Source organism: Chiroxiphia lanceolata, chromosome 1 (genome assembly GCF_009829145.1).
Source record: "Chiroxiphia lanceolata isolate bChiLan1 chromosome 1, bChiLan1.pri, whole genome shotgun sequence".
Taxonomy (NCBI): Eukaryota; Metazoa; Chordata; class Aves; order Passeriformes; family Pipridae; genus Chiroxiphia; species Chiroxiphia lanceolata.
The window spans coordinates 54,871,218-54,891,856 of record NC_045637.1 but is presented as its reverse complement, the minus strand read 5'-3'; the positions used below and the strand labels follow the sequence as shown (position 1 = coordinate 54,891,856).

The 20,639-nt window shown below is 35.9% G+C and overlaps 1 protein-coding gene across 2 annotated transcripts in view; it reads right to left on the bottom strand.

The window, feature by feature from the left end:
* CEP192 (centrosomal protein 192) overlaps positions 1 to 20,639 on the bottom strand; it is a 60,944-nt gene that overhangs the window by 17,916 nt on the left and 22,389 nt on the right. For both annotated transcript variants that reach the window (XM_032701806.1, XM_032701815.1), the window contains exons 19-35: positions 20,148 to 20,296; positions 18,140 to 18,370; positions 16,552 to 16,677; positions 15,467 to 15,601; positions 15,183 to 15,246; positions 14,427 to 14,566; positions 14,221 to 14,313; positions 13,261 to 13,376; positions 11,552 to 11,728; positions 9,830 to 9,920; positions 8,979 to 9,155; positions 8,221 to 8,481; positions 7,893 to 8,002; positions 5,717 to 5,826; positions 2,850 to 2,979; positions 2,107 to 2,279; positions 1,619 to 1,742 (exon numbers count right to left, since the gene is read on the bottom strand). In XM_032701806.1, the coding sequence (XP_032557697.1) occupies positions 1,619 to 1,742; positions 2,107 to 2,279; positions 2,850 to 2,979; positions 5,717 to 5,826; positions 7,893 to 8,002; positions 8,221 to 8,481; positions 8,979 to 9,155; positions 9,830 to 9,920; positions 11,552 to 11,728; positions 13,261 to 13,376; positions 14,221 to 14,313; positions 14,427 to 14,566; positions 15,183 to 15,246; positions 15,467 to 15,601; positions 16,552 to 16,677; positions 18,140 to 18,370; positions 20,148 to 20,296 (2,407 nt within the window). The remainder of the gene's footprint in view (positions 1 to 1,618; positions 1,743 to 2,106; positions 2,280 to 2,849; positions 2,980 to 5,716; positions 5,827 to 7,892; positions 8,003 to 8,220; positions 8,482 to 8,978; positions 9,156 to 9,829; positions 9,921 to 11,551; positions 11,729 to 13,260; positions 13,377 to 14,220; positions 14,314 to 14,426; positions 14,567 to 15,182; positions 15,247 to 15,466; positions 15,602 to 16,551; positions 16,678 to 18,139; positions 18,371 to 20,147; positions 20,297 to 20,639) is intronic.

Sequence of the window (20,639 nt, the reverse complement as noted above, 5' to 3'; positions counted from 1 at the left end):
GTGAAACAGAGTGTGATCTGTTCGCTCTAGCATGACAGAGTCAGTCCTTGATCCCTAGGACCTTCTTTCACCCTCACTGAGAAATCAGACCTTCTCCTTTCATGGCCTAACTCAGTTCAAGAATTCCGTCGGCTCCAGCCATTGCAGTGCATAGTATAAAAGATCCTGGCTGGCTGACTGCTCTTGGCACTGCAGGGAGATGGTCATGAAAAACAGAAAACTGGGCAAATGCAGCTTGCTGTGCTTAAGTCAGCTGTTCCCACGGATCTGTTTCCTACTTGTGGACCTCTGTTCTTGATCCAAACTAGTTTCTTGGACCCAACAAGTGAGAATTCAGCCCACTCTTTTCCAATGAAGAGAACACATTTTAAAAATCTGCATTGCAAGAAAACTGCTTGCATAAGGCCCTTTAATACCCTCTTTTTAAGAAATCATTCCACAGATAGTCCTGAATGTAGGGTATGAGACACTCAAAACATCCTTACTTTCACAGCTACTGGGTAGTTGTTCATTGTTACATCTTTAAGACCGTTTGTTCTTGGCACTGATTGAATCTGCAATGAGGTAGATATCCTAGTCCTTCCATGGAGCCCTATTTATTTTTTTCTCACTAATGATGAAAGTCTCCCAGCAATTTACATCTATCTGAATATGACATTAAGTGTTTAAATATTGTCAGTGAGGCAGGACTGAAGAGAAGTATGTTTGGGCAAATGTCTTCAAATTAAAAGCAACTACTTAAATACAACTCTGAAAGTAAAACCTATTGTTACTGTGGGAGACTTTTTTTTTTTTTGAAGATGAGTCTAATAACAAGGTCTTAAAACTTTTTCTGAACTGACCTTAAAAATCACCATAAATTTAGAAGGGAGAGGTGGGCAGAACTTCCAAGTGTTAATTGTGAAAGTCTTTGCTGGCATCTGTGAAAAGTCTCATACACATATGCACTGATATTATGACTACCGTGCCAAAATACTGCTAATTAAGACATGGGCAAGCAGACACTGGCTTGTCATTATTTTCATACTTTTCATTATTTCATTGAGAAGCCAAAGGTTGAATGGCAAAACCCAGTTTTGCCAAAATAAAAAAAAAAAAAAAATATCCCACAATCAAGTTTTGAGGAATATCAGCATTTTATAAAAACTGCTATTTTGGGGGTTGTTTGTTGTGGGAAGGGAGGAAGTCTTTCTTGTTTTTAAACACCCAGGCAACTTTTAAACAAAAAACTATTGCAAAAGGAGATCTTAAAATCTTCAGCTTCAATGAACACCCAGTTCCTGAAAAGTTATGCAATAATAATAATAATAATAGCACTTTCAGGCATAGAAAATTCCTGGCATCCAGGTGGGAGACAGAAGAACACTGTCTATATACAGAACCATAAAAGGGTAAGGTCCTAAAATATAAAAGCTAGATTTGTGTGTTAGTTGATAAAAAGATTAACCTTGCACTAAAATAGTTAGTTTCAGGGCATAGTCTAAGCAAACTACAGTAAATTCCTAAAAAAATAACTAAAATTCCTAAATTAACTATATTCCTAAACTAACTAAAAATAAATTCCTCCAAAACCTCCTCACACTTTCACACGTAAAGGAACATATAGAAAGAAACTTACTCTGGCTCAACAACTCCATGTTGTGGGGTTATAGTAAGGCAGTGAGCTGGCCAGGAAAGCTCAAATGTCAACGTTCTGTTGGAATTGTTGACAACTTGCACATGTCTAGTATCTGCTGTTCCACCTGTAATACAAAAAAAACCCAAAAACCAAAAAAAAAAAAAAACCAAAACAAAAAAAGTAGTACAAAAATTCAGAAAAATGCCCAATATAGAGAGATGTACCAATTAAAATATTTTCTGCCCTAATTTTACCTTCGCAATGCTTTAAAAATCTTCATAGGTATGCAGTGCCTACTATATGTATACACACACGGAGCACACAACCTCTGACAATTGAATCAAAATTGTGTTCAAACCAAGCTTACTGTTTAGATATTAACTACTGCAGAAGATTACTGGCCAGGTCACGTTTCCAAACACAGTATGCAGTACAGTTATCTGAATACCACAGTGGCAATTCTATTCTATTCTTTAAAAAATACTTACCAATAGAAGGACAAGTCAAAGTCAAACAGTCAGGTTTAACAGCCCAAGTCTGTTGAGTGTCTGATTTATTCCGAACCAGATCATTAGTTTTTACAGATACTGAAGGACCCTGAGGTCCTTTAACAGGAAGAACATCCAGAGTTGCATTGGTATGTCTGACAACGTTCTCAAACCTGAAAATAAGATTGTATTAAAAACGGTAATAAAAATAACTTATGAGTCATTATAATAGTCTACTCTTAGTATTTCTTAAAATTTTTATTATTTATGAAGGACAATGTTCTTTACACGGCCTTCAATGTAATTCAATTCTCCATTATTAAGTAAAAAATAATTCAGCAGTTATATAATGACACAGCTTTTTCACAGAATGTTTGGAACTGGAAGGTCCCATTTAGAATGGAAGGTATTAAAATAAACAGTTATCTTCAGGAGACAATAATGTAAAATAATTTGAATAAAACAGGTATAGAGGAAACAAGTACCACAGGGAATAAGTCAATGCAAGTTGTGTTTCACAGAGTGCTGTGCAACACATGCTGGAGGTCAGGAGGAACCTCTGGAGATCACCTAATCCCGACATCACTGCCCAAAGGAGAGTCAGCTACAGCAGAACATTGATCAGTCAGCTTTTTAATTACTTCACAGATGAAAACTTTTCAGCCTGTCTGGGCAACCAGATCCAGTGTTTAACCACTCTCGCCAGAAGAAGTTACATACATACAGTTACTAACTGTGGTTACCTGTCCAATTCCAAATGACGTCCAGGAGAGTGCTGATCATAAGTGGAATATCCAACCACAGAAAGGATAACCTTTTGCATATTTGCATAGAAAAGACAGATATCATTTGTCTCCCGTGGGATATCACATACTAAAAATGAGAGTAATAGAGCAAATCTAATAAGAACAAATCTATAATACCCAGAAATTACACAAGAGATATTTAGGACAAAGACCTAGTTAATAATCTGTCAGCTAAGATATCCTAGATCATTCAAAAATTACTTCCTGCAAGATCAGTTATCAGGCATAACTCAATATTAACATCAAATTTAATACTTAAATCCAAATATGTGCCAATTTTAACTTTTTTATTATAAGATAGATCTTTTCCACCTGTATACAAATGGTATATACTAATTATTAAAGTTAGGTTTTATCTTTTACCCTCACAATAAGACCAATACATTCCTAAGGCTTCACAGAAAGAGATTCAGCTTTAGAGAATTATTCAGTCTATTCAATCTAACACCAAAAGGTCAGGAACATAAGAGCATGATGTAAAAATAACCAAAAGTTTCATTAAAATGTTCAATAGTCAAGTTTTCTCCTTTGCTTTGAGCCATTTAATGCTGAACAAGCAGAATGAAGTGACCATTTCTCAAAGGATACATTTGTCTCAACTGGTATTTCCTTTGCTACTTAGTAGATACAAGGGACAATTAATACTGTATATAGCTACTACAACTGACCTACAGACAAGACAGATCAACATCTCTTGTAGACTAGTGCTTTTAGTTAGAATTTAAATGTTAACAAAGCTGTCTTGCAAAACGGTGTCTAGTAGAATGTGTTTTTTGGAAGAAATAGTTTATTTATTCTGTCATATATATGAAAATTCGGACTGAAAGTATATTGTTTCTTTAGGATGACCATTATTTCTACTCTAAAGTGTCTTTTATTCCCCTTCCCACCCTCCAATGGAATTCCATTGAGTTCAAGAAATCCCAAATTTCAAATAACCCATTAAACTATTTAACATTTAGAGCCTATCTCATTTTCTCCAACTTAAAATATCAAAATGGCTAATTCATGGTATCATTAAGCTAAAATGCCAAGGTCACACTGCACACAATTCCAGACCCAAAGTGTCAGACCCAAATCACAGCATACAAACAGCATGATGGTGCCACCCTCACAATCACAACACACAAAAATGATTCTGTACAAAAGCTTAAGCACTATAAAATATAGCAAAGTACATCATATGATACCTAGAAATGGGCAAGAGGATCTTGCAAATACTACTTGATAAGAATTCTTTCCCTCCTCTTTAACGATACGTCCATTTGCAGACAAGATGTTAACACGCTTTGAAAACTAAATTCATTTTGACAACCTAACTACTGAAGTCACGAAACGTTTCAGCTTTAGAATAAAAAGTTGTGAGATGTTAAATAGCAACAACCACTGCCTCTGTTCAGTTAGTCATCGAAGCATACTTTAATAACTAGAAACATATTAGATCGGAATGCAAAGGGTGTTTGATTAGTGCAGCAAACCACATTAGTGTTAGGGAGTAACTGGGTCTGGCAGCCTCGCAGATGTGCCACAGGTCCAACCAGTAGCAAAGCTGAGCATGTGTTCCCAGTAAGCAACTCAAGAGCCAGAGCCAGTCAACAGAGACCAACACAGAGACACTCAGCAAACATAAACAGCACCAACAGCCTCATCCTGCTTCCCTCTCTGCTGGTCAGGATGAAGACTCAAGACTGGGAACATACAGGTACAACAAGGATCCTCCAGCCACTGGCCCTAGACCACACCACACTGATGGATCAAGCAAGCAGACTAGTGAAAATCTGACACCACACTATTTCGAACACTAACACTAGAGTGCAATTTCTTCATTTTTTTTTTTTCAAATACCTCTGTGGATTAAAGCACAAAAGAGAAAAGGCACTACCAAAACTAGGGATCCAACCTCACATTAATGTAACCCTTAGAGCCAAGGTATCCTATTCTTCAAGCTTTTATCAGCATCATCTCTTCAACAATCTTTCGTTTAAAAGGGGCAAAAAGAAAAAGAAGCATTTAGATTTGAAAAAAATAACTTACTTTTCAACTAAAAGATAGCACCTTACAGAAGAGAAAAAAATCCTATTTCTTAATTCCAGGTACTACTATTAGTTCCTGCGAAATACTAGACTTATAATAATACGTAACAAAAAACAATTCTGCAGATATTCCCACTGAAAAGTCAGTGAAAAATAACCTGTGTAAAATAAGATTGTACTATTCACACCAGACATCACTGGTGACAAGAAGATAAGGAAGGGCTTGAAATTTGTATTATTGTTAAAATGAGTAAAAATAACCCAGTTTACTAAGAGCTACTCCTCCAGCACCTCGCCTTGAAGGTGTATCTGCAGTGCTGTACAAGTCTGTTTCCTGGCTTTTTTTATAACAATGGCCTTCACCTCAAATCAGTCGACTGAGTAAAGAAAGAACACATGAGAGCTGTATTTCACAAAGTCAGGAAAGTATGCCCTCAAAAAGAGAAAAAAAAACTCCACTAAGATTCAAGAAGAGGGCCTTGTTTTCTACAGGAAGGACAAAAAAATTAAGCTACCATTAGCAAAACTCTCACAGTAAGGCAATAAGAGATAAACAAGGATGCCTAGACTCTAACACTGGCTTAAAACTTCATCTGGACAGGGGAGAGAAAACACAACGAAACTCTGCCCAATATATCTGTCCAAACTGAGAATTCTATTTCTAAGTTTATAAAGAAAAATAGCGAAGTAGTAACTAGGACTCAAGCCAAAAGCACATTTCCCACCCAAAAACAAATATTAGACTTTTCTTTTAAGAAGTTACAGGCTTACCTTCTGTCACAAGCTGCTCCCCTTTAAATTCTTCATCAAATACAATGTTTCTTAATAAGCTGTTTTCTGGAATTATGTGTTTTTCTAGCTCAGGTTTATACCTCACAGCTCTGTTAAAGACAGAAAGAAATAGGAGTCATTAAATTTCAAAAAGTACTAGAGACAACAGTTTGAAAAGTTTGATAAGATTGGTAAGAATCTAGCATAATTTTCACTCAATCATTTCTTGACTACACCAAACTCAAATCTGTGAGCATTCATTTGAAGCCTTTTCACAATCTTAAAATGGTTAAAGAAATACCTACTCTGTTGCTGCAGAGTAAAGGAAAACACTGAAATAATGGTTACCATGTGTTTGTCTTTCCATGACACTTGTTCTCTGCTGTCAGTCATACCTACCTAAATTTCTGATAAGTACATCAGGCATTTGAGTGATGTTTCAATCACCACAGGAAGCACAGAATGCTATTTTGGTTACAAGTGAAAACCTTTTAAGAGGAAAAATTCACTAGTCGATGTCAGAGTGGCAGCAGGTGCCAGTCAACAGTAGGAACACGGAGCCAAGAAGCATGACTGCCAACAGGATAGAAAAGACTGGGAGGCACAAGGATATAAACAGTCCCATAAAAATGGGAAGCTGCAGGTCAGCAAGAGGAAATCTGGCACTCAGATAGGGTCAGAGCCATGGAAGGGGAAAGAATATCTCAGCATTACTAACTCTCAGTTCTAAGCTACTTACCAGGCTGCTGACTATATATAATACTGGAGTGAAAAACTTGAGGCACAAGTTGGCACAATAGGCAGAGTACTCATTTCATATTGCTGTCCCTAAGTCCCAAATCACGTTCTTATTCTAGAGCACAATTACAGAATGGGGTTTAACTGCCTTAGAGCACTCAGTCATCACAAGAAATACACATCTCTTTTAAATAATTAGGCAGATTTCAGAGAACCTCCCACCAATAAACAACCAGCTAGACCACTATTTTAAAGAACAAAATGCCATGCCTGCTGACTAATAAAATCAACAACAAATCATTTCGCTCACATACCAACATCCAGAATCTAAATAGAAAAGGTTTCCAACACTACCTATGTAGTTGCATTGGGCTTCTAAATGGGTTTTCTGTTGATCTATAGATCAAAACTTTTCCCTAAATACTTTTGCCTTTGGAGAATTCCATGATAGTGAACACTGCCTCATACAAAAGAGTCCAGGATAGTGAGAATTGCCTTACACAAAAGAGTTTATACAAAAATCAGGAACAAGCATATTCTAAGATATCTAAGATAAACCAGTTTCCTATTAAGGTCAGAAATGCAACTATGCCATGAGCTTTTTATTTAAAGTCATGCAGGTAAGTTCAGCTATGTTTAATACCTCATTTTGATAACAATATATACAATGACTTTCACACATTGTCAGGCAATCATATTTAAAAGTCATCATGAAATAATGTTGTTCTGAAGTTTTGCACTAAATTATGATTATCAGCACCTTAGTGCTCTATGTAGTCCTATCATTCTGCACTACACTCTAAACAGCACAAGTCAAAAAGCGCCACTTAAGTCATTACAAGCAGAGTTTGCCCTTTTTGTGTGTTTGAGTCATACAAAATGAAATTCAGAGTAACACTGCCTCTATTTAAGATCAGCAAAATATTTGCTACAAGTTCCCTTAGCGTGTTATGAGCATATGTGGATGTTATTTCCCTCAAATACACATCTACTCAAATACTGTCTTCGTCAACAGAATTCAGCAAACCAAGATGCGAACCCTGTTCAAAACTTAATTCAGTACTATTCCTTTTATGAGTCTTTTCTTTCAAAACTAAAGTTACATACGTATTGCAAAGAGACACCACACAAATCTCTTTTGATACAAAAAAGAAAACATACCCCCAAAACCCAAGACACTTGAATTCAAGAATGGTAAAGGAATAAAACTCTTAACTAGGATTGTAGCTACAGTATGTAAGCAAAGCCAAACGAATAAACCAAATCCCTCATCAACAACTTACAGATGTAACACCTAATAGATCTTTCCATATCATCACTGTCTTTGAGTTTGTTCTTGCTATTTTGGGAAGCATGTTAAGACCATACTTGGGGCAGCACACACCTCTAGTTCTAACTTCTTATTAAACATCTGTCACAATAGCAAAGCACATCTTACCTGCGATACTGCTGCCTAGAAACTTCATCTCCACAAAAAAAAAATACTGTTGATACCAGCATGTTTGTTGTATGGAATGTTTCCTTTGGATTCCATGTTACAGTAACCACCTGATAAAATAAATAGATAACATACTCAGGAAAAGAAAATCTTATTGTTAGTATGAATGTTTGGAATATGAGTCAACAAATTACTGCAATACAAGTGAAACAGGACTTAATAAAAGTTAGGTGAGATTTTAATACGGAACTAGTCAGATATTTTCATTGATCATACTTATTTTCATTTTAATTAATACAATATGCTCAGAATCAAGTACTGTACTTACTTCATGTGTTCCTTCTCTTAGTACAAACTTGTCTGGAGATACAATCACTACTTGAGGATCCATCACTGTTTTGGTCTGTACATTTGCCAAGCACAGTGCTCTAACATAGGCAGCCCGAGAACCCGTGTTTCTTACATGGAAGGAAGCTTTCCGCAATCTTGCCGACACTAATCCATCCAATGTAACCATGTAACTATGTGACAACTTTTTAACATTTTCTAAAATTATATTGCTTGTTCCTCCATATCCAGACAATGGTATCTGGGAGAGAAAACAAAAAAAAACACCACAAAAAAAAATTAGTAAAACTTTCGTACGACTATGGAAAACTACATAAAGTTACAGAAAAACAAATGACAGTGTTTAAAATGTGAACTTAAAAGACTTTGCATGAACTAGAAAGGCCTACATCTCTATTCCATCTTTTTCAAGTTCTACTTTAAGTTCATTTAAGGCCTATTTATAGAACAAGACAAGTTCAGATTTTTTGCTACTTTGAGTTAAAATCTTAGGCTATTTTTAATATAGTACATAAAACATTTCTTCTTCCTTCACAAGGGAAAAAAAATACATGCAAAGTTGATGCTAATGTTCCAACTGTGAAATTTAGTGCCCGTACAATCTTTAACAAATGTACAGATACCCATAGTTTGTATCTTGAAGTTTCAGGGTTTTGACAGAAACAGCTATTAAGTGCTAGATTTTAATTATGAAAAATGTACATTTAAAATTATTAGAAGTTAGGCTGGGACTCTTACAGTAAATTTAATTCCTGGCTGTGATCGAATGCCCAGCTGTTTGATTTCCAGCTTTGCAAAGCAGCAAGTTACTCGAGTAGGTGTAAACATCAAGTATATGTTAGTATCTTCTTTGGGACGGATTTTGAGTTCCCAGTGACTAGTGAAGCGTTCTTCTGATCCAAATATACTTTGCAGCTATAAAAATGAAGACATTAGAAGTGACTAGAACAAGAAAAACACATAGCAGCAAAACTTACTACACTAGTAACTCAAAATTAACTTCTTCGAAATACAGATTAACTCAGTTAATGGCATATATTTAAAGATGCAATGAAAAAGACAAAGAAGTCCAAGATACTCCATATTCCCACAAGGAGCATGTCAATGCCTCTCAGTTTAGACAGTTTTTTGTCTTCAATCCCCAATATGGTAGTGCTGAACCTTACCAGCACTATGCGCATTCTCTTTCAGTTTAAGATTTTAGATCCAAAAAAATCTGAACATTTGAGGGAAAATGGGGATAGAAACACATGTGAACTACAAAACAAAAAAACCCTTTAGATACAGTAATTCCCAAAGGCTCATTCCAGTTTCTTTGTCTTTGCCTGGACTCCCTCTTACAAGAGGGGCCACTGATGGTTCGCTCCACCAAGTATTGACTCTGCTGTGACACAACAGCTTAAAGAGCTGTAAGATGAGCTCCAGTTTGCAGCAGCGCTCTGCAGTTCCCGAGATTGCCAGTGTAGCTTAAACTCTGCTACTATGTTTATCTTGGCAGTCTCAGAACAAATATATAGGCTACTCATACTTCAGGGTAAACACAGCCTGATAACTGTCAAACACTGAAGTGAAATTTTAATGACAGCCACCTGAAAGCAGTCTTGATCCTGGCCTCTTATCAACAGTCTTAAATGCTGGGTCACAGATGGAGAGTCATTTCTTAGAGTTAACTTCTTCTGTCTGAAAAAGATGTTTAGTTAGATTTTACAGCAAATACAAATTAACTGCATGTATTTCTTCATGGAAACAACGGAAATGGGACAGTAAATTTTGAAGTAATTTAACAGAAAAAAGTCACCTCTTGGAAAAACAGAATATGTTAGCTAGAAAGTTATTTCTGTATTCTCAGACTTACACATCCTACAATATTATACACCATAACGCACGAACACTCACATAGTAAAACAATCCCCAAATATATATATATATATATATATATATATATATATATATATATATAAAATATAGCTTTTCTGAAGTTCAGGTACTGTACTTAGCTTGAACTTTTAAAACAAGCAGCAGTTGTGTCAATACAAAAATTTCTTACAAATTCTCACTTTAGGACACAGTTATGATTAAATTATCCAGAGCCACTTAGTTATGCAGAAACAATCTTGTGAGTAGTCTAGAGCAGCTTCACTGGAACAGTTGTAAAAAACTAAATTAAGGAAATTAAGGATAACTTTTCCTTTTCATGTACTTTTCAATTTAATTGTAACACAGAAAGTTATGGTCACTTGACAGAATCAGGTTTACCAAGAAGCAATTTCTTTTCTCTTTGATACATCCTACCATTGACCAGATTTCTGATACTCAGATCTTTCCTCAACAGAGGTAGGAAACATCTCCAGCAAGAAGAGCAAGTGCATTTGTCATTTTAACACGTCAAAAAACATTTACAGAAGGATGTGACAAGTGCTAAAACTGGTAAAAACCTAAGAGAACCGATCATACAGTCTCTTCTCAAAGAGAAGGACAGATTGAGAGCAAAGCCTCTCCTTGATTTTCAGTGGCAGACACTGTTTTGTACCCTGTTGGAACAAAATTATAAAAATCACTTCAGCTTCCTAAAACCAAGGGTTCATCAGAAATGTTTTACAGGAGGAACAGAAAACAAAAAGGTAGCAGTATATAGGAAAGAAGTAGTAATTCCCAAACATCAGATAGCCAAAACTACTATGTTAGAAACACTATCATAAAAAAACAGACAAACAGAAATGTAGCTATTAGAAATGATTCTTGGCTGCAAACATGGATTGCTTTTAAAACAACCAGGAACATTACTGGATTCCTCAAAAAGTTCAGTATCAACCAACAGTGGATTAGTCCCTAAAGTAATACTTATTAGAAGTCCAGAGATCTGTAAAACTTGCAGCCTTTACATACAAAAGAAGCAAAGTATGTCCTGAAAATTATGAACAGTTCCATTAAATCACAGAATACTGAAACTGTAAACTTGCAACCTAAAAAATCCAGACAAGAACTAATCTGAAGGATTAAGTTAGATGGGAAATATTTTTCACCTAATTTCTACTTACAAGACATACTAAACTTACAGAATCAGATATTATTCTAATGATAGCTAAAGAGTCCTCAAGAATACACAAAGGTCAAACAAGATCACAGTTTGTTTCCAAAAATTTCTTGCACAAGAAAAATAATTGTAGTACTCTGCTTCCCTCGAGGAATAAAACAGCTTTGTTTATCACCTGTGGATTATTAATGTGAATACGAAATTTCACTTCAAATAAGTGCAATATAAAATATTTAACACAATATTCTATATGAATGGCTGTTCAACTTATACTTACACTGATGATCCGAGTGATACTGCTCCCCAGGCAATGAATTGTTTGTTGGAGAGAATGGGTGGAATGTCTGAGCACCCAGTAGCTGTAGACACAAGTCTATTTTTCTCAGACTCCACCTCACCTTTTATCACCACGTCATACTGAGGCCCAGATGGCAGCACAAGGATTTTCAAAGTACTTTAAAAATAAATAAATAAATTTAAATCCCACAACAGAACAAGATTAGCTGATGAAAACAACACAACTGAAAAAAAAAATTACAGATAGGTTTTTATAAACTACCTTCTTAAGGGGAAAATACAAATACTTCCTTTTATTTTATGACAAAGGTCAGCTTTAGGCATAGCAAATTTAAATTCTTTGGGCTGTAAATAGGCATGCCACATGTACTTCATGCAATCTTCCAAGGTATTTCATCTCAAAATGGTTCAGATCAGCATTTCAGAGACTACAGCTAGGTAAATTAGTCCAAGCTAATTTCTGATTATTTTGAGTCTGATTTTGGAAAGAAACAAAGTCTAGCTGTCTCTGTGTAGATTAAAGAGATGCCTTTTGAATACCCTGAGAAACTTCATTGAACTTTTATAAGTGTAAAATACACAAGAGCATCAAGGAAGGAAATCAAGCTTTTAAATAATAGGTTGAAGCATTTGCTATAGCACAGACATGCTCCACACCAGGAACGAAACTCAAGAACCTTCATTCCAGATGCCAGTGAATTCCTATGATGCCTGCTGACAGAGAGCCCTGCATCCCACCAGCAGGCAACATGGAGCCTCGTTATTGCCTGAGTTATTTTATTAATCTTTTGGCAGCACTTGCATGTAGATTGAAAAGTTTCCAACCCTCCCAAGTACCTTGAGTCTGCAAAGCAAAGGAGTTATGCATAAGGCCACAGGATCATACTGTCACTAGCACATAACTTCTCATTGTTTGATTTAATGCATTGGGTAGGCCTGGTTAAGCTAGATAGTGAAGCTTAACATATTTTGAAGGTACTCCTTTGTCCATTCTTGCTCAGTTAGAGCAGAAAATGGAAAACATATAACAAAAGAGCAAAGGCTGCTCTGGAGAAATGAATCAGACGCCTGTCATTGCCAAAAACTCCTACAAGGCACCAGAATGGTGCCTTGAACCATCAAGTCTATTTCACAGAATGAAGTTTAACAAGTGCTATGTGCAAAACTACAAATGCTGTACATCTGCAAAAGAAACGTGTACAATGCTGTACAGAATGTGCAGTCAAACATTTATTTGATTATGGCAGGCATAATTGATGAATATTTGTGATCCTGATCAGTGCTTGAGTTTTTTTCATATGTAAAATTAAAATAACATTTCCCTTGCCTCAGCAGACCGATGAAGAGGGAAGTGACTGAAGGAGCTTCTGAAGTATTTTGAAGCTTTGTTGTACTTTAGAAACCATATAAAGAGCTTCAGGGACTTGCTACATTTATTTATACAAAATAAATCTCAGAATATTTCTTGATGGGAAATATTACCTATTCATTAAGTTATACATAGCAGAAGAGGCAAATAATCTATGGAAAAGGTGAACCCTAGCAAAAATCCTTTTGTAATGGATGAGGACTATTGTGAAAACAACTGAAGCCAAAGTTTCTCTTGCAGGTAAACTTTCAATTTGTTCACTACCCTAATGTCAAAAGTAGCTCAGTTTAACACAGGCAGCATAGAATCTGTTATATTACCTTTCTGTAGTTATTACGTTTTTTGGAAAAAACAGGACAGTCACTGCTTGTTCTTCTCCAGGAAAAAGGAAAAGGCCCTCGGGTTCAACAGCAAAGCAGCTGTCCTGATCTGATGTCTGAAAGCATGCAAGGGGAAAAGGGAGGGTTATTTACTTATTTTAAGGGAATAAACATCTCTACAACATGCAATACAGTTTGGTAGTACATCTGCCGTAGTTCAGACAATTCAAATACACCTAGAATCTCCAAAACTTTATCAATTAGCATCCAGTATCATCACATAATGTGGCATTTGTGATACTAGTCATACATCCTATTTCTGTGGCCTCTGATCTGAAAAATGATGGGGTCACAACTCTCCATTTCATTTTTTTCTTATGTAAAATGGGACCAACTGCTCCTTCTGTTGACTTGGAAATGCTAGTTTCAAAAGTATTTAGTTCCCTTTCATTTTAGTTACCTGGGACCATACTTTCCATGGATTCTCTAAAAAAATTAAAGTCAAGTAAAGACATTGCATACCTGAAAAGAACTCGCTTTGTATTTGGGTTGGCAAGATATACACTGAAAACTGATGCACCTTTGTCAGAAAGTACAGATGTTTCCCAAAGATAATATTTGTCTTTGCTCCAAACAGGCTTTATTCTACTACCTAGTTAACACCTGCTGTGCAGCACAGGGTTCACAGCTTTTACATACCTGTTATATACTTGTTAAAATACAGTATAAATCATGAAGTTATTTTTGTTAAAACAAATACAACCAAAGCTGAGCAACAGAACATCCATATGCTTTTTCCAATAACGAGTCAATCTTTTTGCTATCTTTCATTCTCTTTACATAAACTTATAAACCTTTTGTCAAGCCACAGAGCTGAGCTAAAACCCCAAGGCTCAACTCTAGTTTCAATAGTATTAACAGCACAAAAATCACGATTTCAAGATGGAAAAACCAACGTACCTTAACTTTCAAATATACACTAACGTTTCCAGCATTTTTCAGTGGCAGCTGCTGTTTGGCTGTTGAACCCACACTAGTAGACAGATGTATTTTCTGTAAGAATAAAGTAAATGTGTATGTATGTATATATACATACATAATAAAAACGAACATTACAAAAATAGGAGGCAGGAAAGAGGCAAATGGTTCTTGAAACACAAACAAACCTGTAAATCTTTTGGAGCATGTATCCTTGCTGTTCCAGCTCTTGCTCGGAGAGAAACACTTGTAATGACAGTGGTAGGTCCTGGACTATCCACTTCCACATCCACTCTTGCCAAGAACTCATCCGCTGGACCCAAGGGATCTAGAAACAATTTCATGAGTAACAAAAGCAAGTTACTGCTCAATCTTAACATATTCATGTTGTGGTGATATTAACAGAAGCTCTCCCATTACCCTGGCAACACTTTTCTTTCCTCTTTAAAGTTGCACAGGATCTTACTTGAGAGTTTTACTTTTCTGTCAGCTGTGACTGCAATTGTCCCTAATGCAAACAAGAAAACCCCATCCTACCATACTAGCCAAACTAATTGATATGTGTAATATTTTCTATCCAGGAAGCCAGAAAAATTCAGAGATTTCTTCAAATTTATCTATTTTACAACCAAAGTAATGTTTTCTTTAGTGATGATTTAATTCCCTCAGCAAAAGGAATAACCCAAATTCCATGCATCCTGCAGTACAAACTTTGTGCAGCTTCATACTGAAGCATAAATGTCCCTGATAATATATAAAGAATTAAGACATAGAAGTATTCTGTTTCCTACAGTTATTAAAACTGAATGTGATACCCAAAATATTAGGACACATAAACCAAAGATGGACCATTTCATCTGAAGTTTACAGCCTGCTCCTGCAATTCTAACACACATCTAAAAGTAAAATCTGTTTCAGTTAAAATGAAAATTAAATTGCTGTACCTGAACAAGAAATTTGTTTCTTAGGTGCATGGAACAGAACCCAAACTGTCAAAGCTTCAGGATCCTGAAAAAGAATTTGGTTGACATCTTAATGGGAGGGAGAGAACTATTAAGAGAGGGGAGGAAAAGACTCACAACCAAAAACCCCACCCACAAAACCTAAACAAAACTGTACTGCTCAAAGAGGTAGATTCCCCAGAAATCATTACTGTGAACTCAGACATTCAGCACTGTCATTTCAGACAGCAAGTACAGGAAGAATCAGCCAACCACAAACTACTCACTTGCCCATCATAGCTTGCATGTATCACATGATTTACAACTGATGGAGCTGTTGTCTGAGAAACTGCATCCATTTGTTCATCAGAAGGATTAACAGGTTCCTTGGAAAAGGTGAAGCACCGCCAAGCTACTGCGTTCTGTCAAAGGAATAAAGTATTACAAGTATTAAATCTCTTATTGTCACTAACAGCAATGCTGACCAAGCCTAGAAATGCAAAACAATTTTGAATTATCCAAGTAGCTTGGGGGGAAAAAAAAAAAAAATATCAAAAATTAGCCTGTAGTTTCAGTTAGTATATGATAGTCCAGTAAACCCTCTAAAATTAGTAGGCAATCCTTCTGCAGCAAAAGGGGACAAGCAGAATCTGCTTAGCTTAAGCTTTCAAGAAGTTTGGCTGTTGAAGACCAAATATCATTAGTCACCATGATAACCCAATCCACCCTAACGTAAGGCCAGTCCGTTCTTGTTATCCCACATACAGAAACAAGGCCAGCTCCTCCCACAGCACAAATCAGCAGCCAGCCTAGCCAAAAACCTGAAATCTGCATTACCACAGAGATACAGAGAGGAGAATCCTGTAGCCTCTAATACAGGCTATTCTCTAGTGGGACACAAAGCTGATAGAGCAAAGAGTCCTGCTCTTGCTCCTATTAAACTTGCTAGCAGCAAGCTTGGCTGCTTCTTTGAACAGTCAACTGTTCCATTTCAATAGTGGAATATATCTTCAGCTTCTCAGAGGGAAGGTTTAGGCAACACAACCCTTTTGCTATCAGCTGCCCTGTGCTATCAGAGCAAGAGCCAGAGGCAGAAGCCCACTGCTAGGCTACAAAAACTAACAAACACACATGAAACAAGAAAACCACACCTATCCCAGCAGCACTGTTTTTGGTACCACTACAGCAGACTCAGATCACTAACCTGCAAAACCAATTTATTTCCTGACTAATCAAAGATTTCTTGGGAATCTTACATCTAGTGTCCAGGGTATATTTCTTAATGATATATAACATAAAGTGAGTGTTTGAGTATTAAAATTCAGTATCACAAGATGTTAACTTGCACATACGGGAAGTTTACTGTACTTACTGCATTAATAATAAGTCTAATTGGCACAAAAGCATGGGTTTTGTTGATAAGTTTTAGGGGAAGAGCCTTCCAACTGCCATAAGTTAAGTCACCAAAGTCCAGACAATCTCCTTTTCCTGGTTCCACCTGGTTTTAAAACAAAGAAGAATTCAGAAGGAAGGAAAACCTCCAAAATACACTACCATACAAAAGCACCAGGAAAGTAAGGATGTTATTCACCTATTCCATCCTCTTAATGCTATATCCACATATAATACAAACATCCTACTGGGGTAAGAGAAGTCTAAGAAATGTGTTTCCTTTGATATTAAAAGAGGTTACAGCCAATTGGCTATCTCACATATATTTTGCTTGAATTAATTAAGCCAATCTTAGTGCAATATTCACCCACCAAAACCCAGTAGACAATCAAATTATTTTGGCTAATTTAAAAAAACCAATAAGTTTAAACTATGATTATTGTTAACAAGTAAGAAATGTCAGTTTTAGATACTTAAAAAGCCATTTCAGCAAGTTAAAAGTTAAGAAAATTACTAAAAGGAAGTTAATTTTTGCTAGTTTAAAAACATTTAAGTGTTATGATCTGCAGCAAAATATAGCTTTTATTTGGTACTTTTTCCAATCTCAAGAATATAACAACACATGCAGAGATTGAGCACAGGGTTTAATTTTAATATGAAGCAAGTTTGAATGAACCCATGAAGAACATAGAGAATGGAGGACTTTCACAAACTACATAGAAAAAAATGCATTAAAAATAGACTAAAATTTATGGAAGAGATATTAAAAACTATATGCATTCATGTACATTCATGACTTTAAAACATACTTATCCCAAAGAAAGTTAACAGACCACTTTAAAAGGAAAAAAGAATTGTAAGCTGTGGCTAATGACTGAAAATTTTACTTTTATCAGCTATGACACAGACTATCAGGTAATTTGTTCAGGAACCTCCAAAAGTATCATCAAGCCTATTTCTGCCTGTCCATACTCTTACATTCTACACAAAGCCAGATTTCATTCTTAATGTCACACTGTCTCCTACCTGGTTGTTCTTCATGGTAAGACTCAACACAAAAGCATTTTATACATCCACTTACCTTTAATTTTTAATTAATCCAAAATAAGAAAATATTCTCTACAACCATAAACAAGCTGGAAGTAATAAGAAACCAAGATAAAGTCTACTTGATGTAAAAAAAAAAAAAAAAAAAAAAAGAAATCCTTATAATTGGAAACAAATGCTTTTTGCTACATTTAATGCCCAACCCAACATAGCAGATACCTAGGAAGCATTAGACATTTAAGATCTTATCCACTGTTTTAACAATGAAAAAGTAATACATTTTAATTTATTCTTTTCAGTCAGAATCCTTTTTTTTGTCCAGTAGGTGCTTTTCCACAACTAGAGCTTCCCAGACAGCAATAAGCTTCTCCAACATTTTATTGTATTCTCTTCCCACTCAAAGCATATGAAATTCCAGGTTTCTTTGGGAACAACCCTGCATTCCTATTATTTTCCAGTGTCATTAAACTATTCATAAAATTGCAACAACAACAAAAGACCCACAATCAGCAGCTACTTACTTCTAACTGAGGATTTTCAGCGACTGCTGTCAGAACTACTCTACTTGCCAAAGCTTCTGACTGAACAATTGTCTCTGCATCTGCAGCAACCGGCCAAGATGAAACATTGAGGATACACTGAAAGATCCCCGAATGAGAAGGTAAGAAAAGTATTTTCAGATCGTTGGTAGAATAGGATCCTACGATGATTGTGTTCTTGAAAACTAGACACTGGTACTTCATAGGATCCATCTGAAAAAGAAAATACCTGTCATTTTCAACAGGCCTTTTGCCAGAGGGTGATTTCTTTCCAAATACCACATTTATCTGGCACCACTGCTCAGCACAGACATTTCGTATATGTTTTCCCTCCATTTAATTAATGCATTTTCATATTCATGTCCCATTTCCATCCCACTCAACTGTAGGCATTTTCTTTTAATTTAAAGAAATAAGTCAGCCTGAAAATTGCTGGGATTACTTTCCAGCTTCTAGTGAAAGACTGACACTGGGAAAATGAATTCATAAGTGAAACTCTGATTTTTGAGAAAGAACAGCAGCAAAATAAACAAAGCCAACTCCGTTTGGTGTTTTCTGCCATCAGAGATGGGAGGAAGAGCTATAGTGGAAGAGTAATGGGAAAGTCAGTGTATGTAAGCCACTGGTCAATCCCAGCGTGAGTGTCTTAAAATTTCTGTTCTGAACATATTTATAGATAATTTTCAAGCAGGAAAGACAGACTGTAATGCATACTCCATGTATCTCAGAGTTGACTGAAAAAAATGAAGTTTAATTATACCGTGCAAACATTTATTCCTGGAAACAACTGTAAAGTAATTTCATCTAAAATAATCACCTCTTGATACAACAGAATCTCAGGTTAGAATAGCTGCATAAAAGCCTCATGATACTGAGTGATTAGAAAAACATGTAAAAAATTGTAACTCTCATAAGCACGTGTATAAATATATATGCACACAAAAGTGTGGTTTGGTGTTCTTTAAAGAGGAAACATTCTGAAAGAAGGAGAGCAAAACCACAAGTCACACTCCTGGAAAGACATGTGCTACATCTGCTGGAAAAACATGCCTAAGGAGGGATACGATCAGGATTTATAAAACTTACAAGCTGCAATATATTAAGTGAATCATTGTCCGCTATTTCTCAGTAACACAGACCAAACAAAATCAGCAAGAACCAGATTTAAATCAAGAAAACAGCAATACTACATACAATCCACAACTGAACTATGGACAACACTACATAATTTCAGCAGAATAACTAGATAAAGGGCAGTCCACCAGAAACTATTATGAACGGAAATAACATCTAACACAAAAGTTCCCAAGTATCAAACTGCCAGAAGCTCAGAGTACCCTATGTTTGTTTGTTCTTATATTCTTCTCTACTAAGTGTATTCATCAGTAAAAGACATTAAATCATACTAATAGACCTTTAATCTAACTCACTGTCACGTTCTTGAGATATTTTACTTCTGGAACCATTACTATGATAACAGAAGCAGATAAAATTTAACAAAATTAAAGTGCAAGACAGCTGATCTATGGACTACAAGCTACCTACAACCTACAGAACAATCCATCCAGCTTGAAACCTGCTCCAAATATTTCTCATTCTCCATCACTCAAGATGTCATGATTTCAAGAAAAATAGGAGCAAACTGCCAAAAATGTTTTAGCAGTAACAGTTCTCAGTGCGGATGCTTTCTTTCCTAGGGCTGCCTTTTCTTGCATACACAAAGGTGGGAACCAGTAAACTCAAACCTACCACACTTCATGCACACAGTACAATTCTACAAGTCAATTTTGTTATGTGGCATTTACCTCTCAAAGCCCACTTGTTGGAGTAAGTCAGGTGGCCTGGCTGAGAGAAGGCAGCACTGCTTTCGTGCATATTAAATATAAAACGGGAGAAATTACAAATCTGTACAGAGAGCTCTAATTTTACCTACGACAACTGATAAGATTACAGTATTATTCAGCTTAAAAAAAAAAAAAAAATCTCTTACCTTTTCTCCATTAATTGAAATACTGAGTATTCCAATGCTGACCTGCAACCACCGGTCAGTTGGATTATAAATGCTAAGAACTGTCTGTGATGCAATTCCCACACAACAGGCATTAGAGAACTTCAGTTCTTCTGGTACTTTTACATGTCCTTCAGAAGAAAATATGCTCCTGTTAGTTTCAAGTACTCAGAAGAAAAACAACACTCAGGCTGCCACTATGTCAAGTTTATGAACTTATCCGACAAATGCTTCATTACGGCAAAGAAATGTTTGACTCTTAACAGTTCTCATAAGGATGTTTTCCACAAGTCTGAAATTTGAAATTTCAATCGTTTCTAATTTGCTTCTTAAAGTTCTACTCTCACAGAAATAAGTATTTATGGAAATAGCACATTCCATACACACCCATCAATTATATGTATACACAACTCATAAATTACTCATTGGTCACAACTGAATCAGTACTAGCCCAACTCAGAAAACTCGAATACC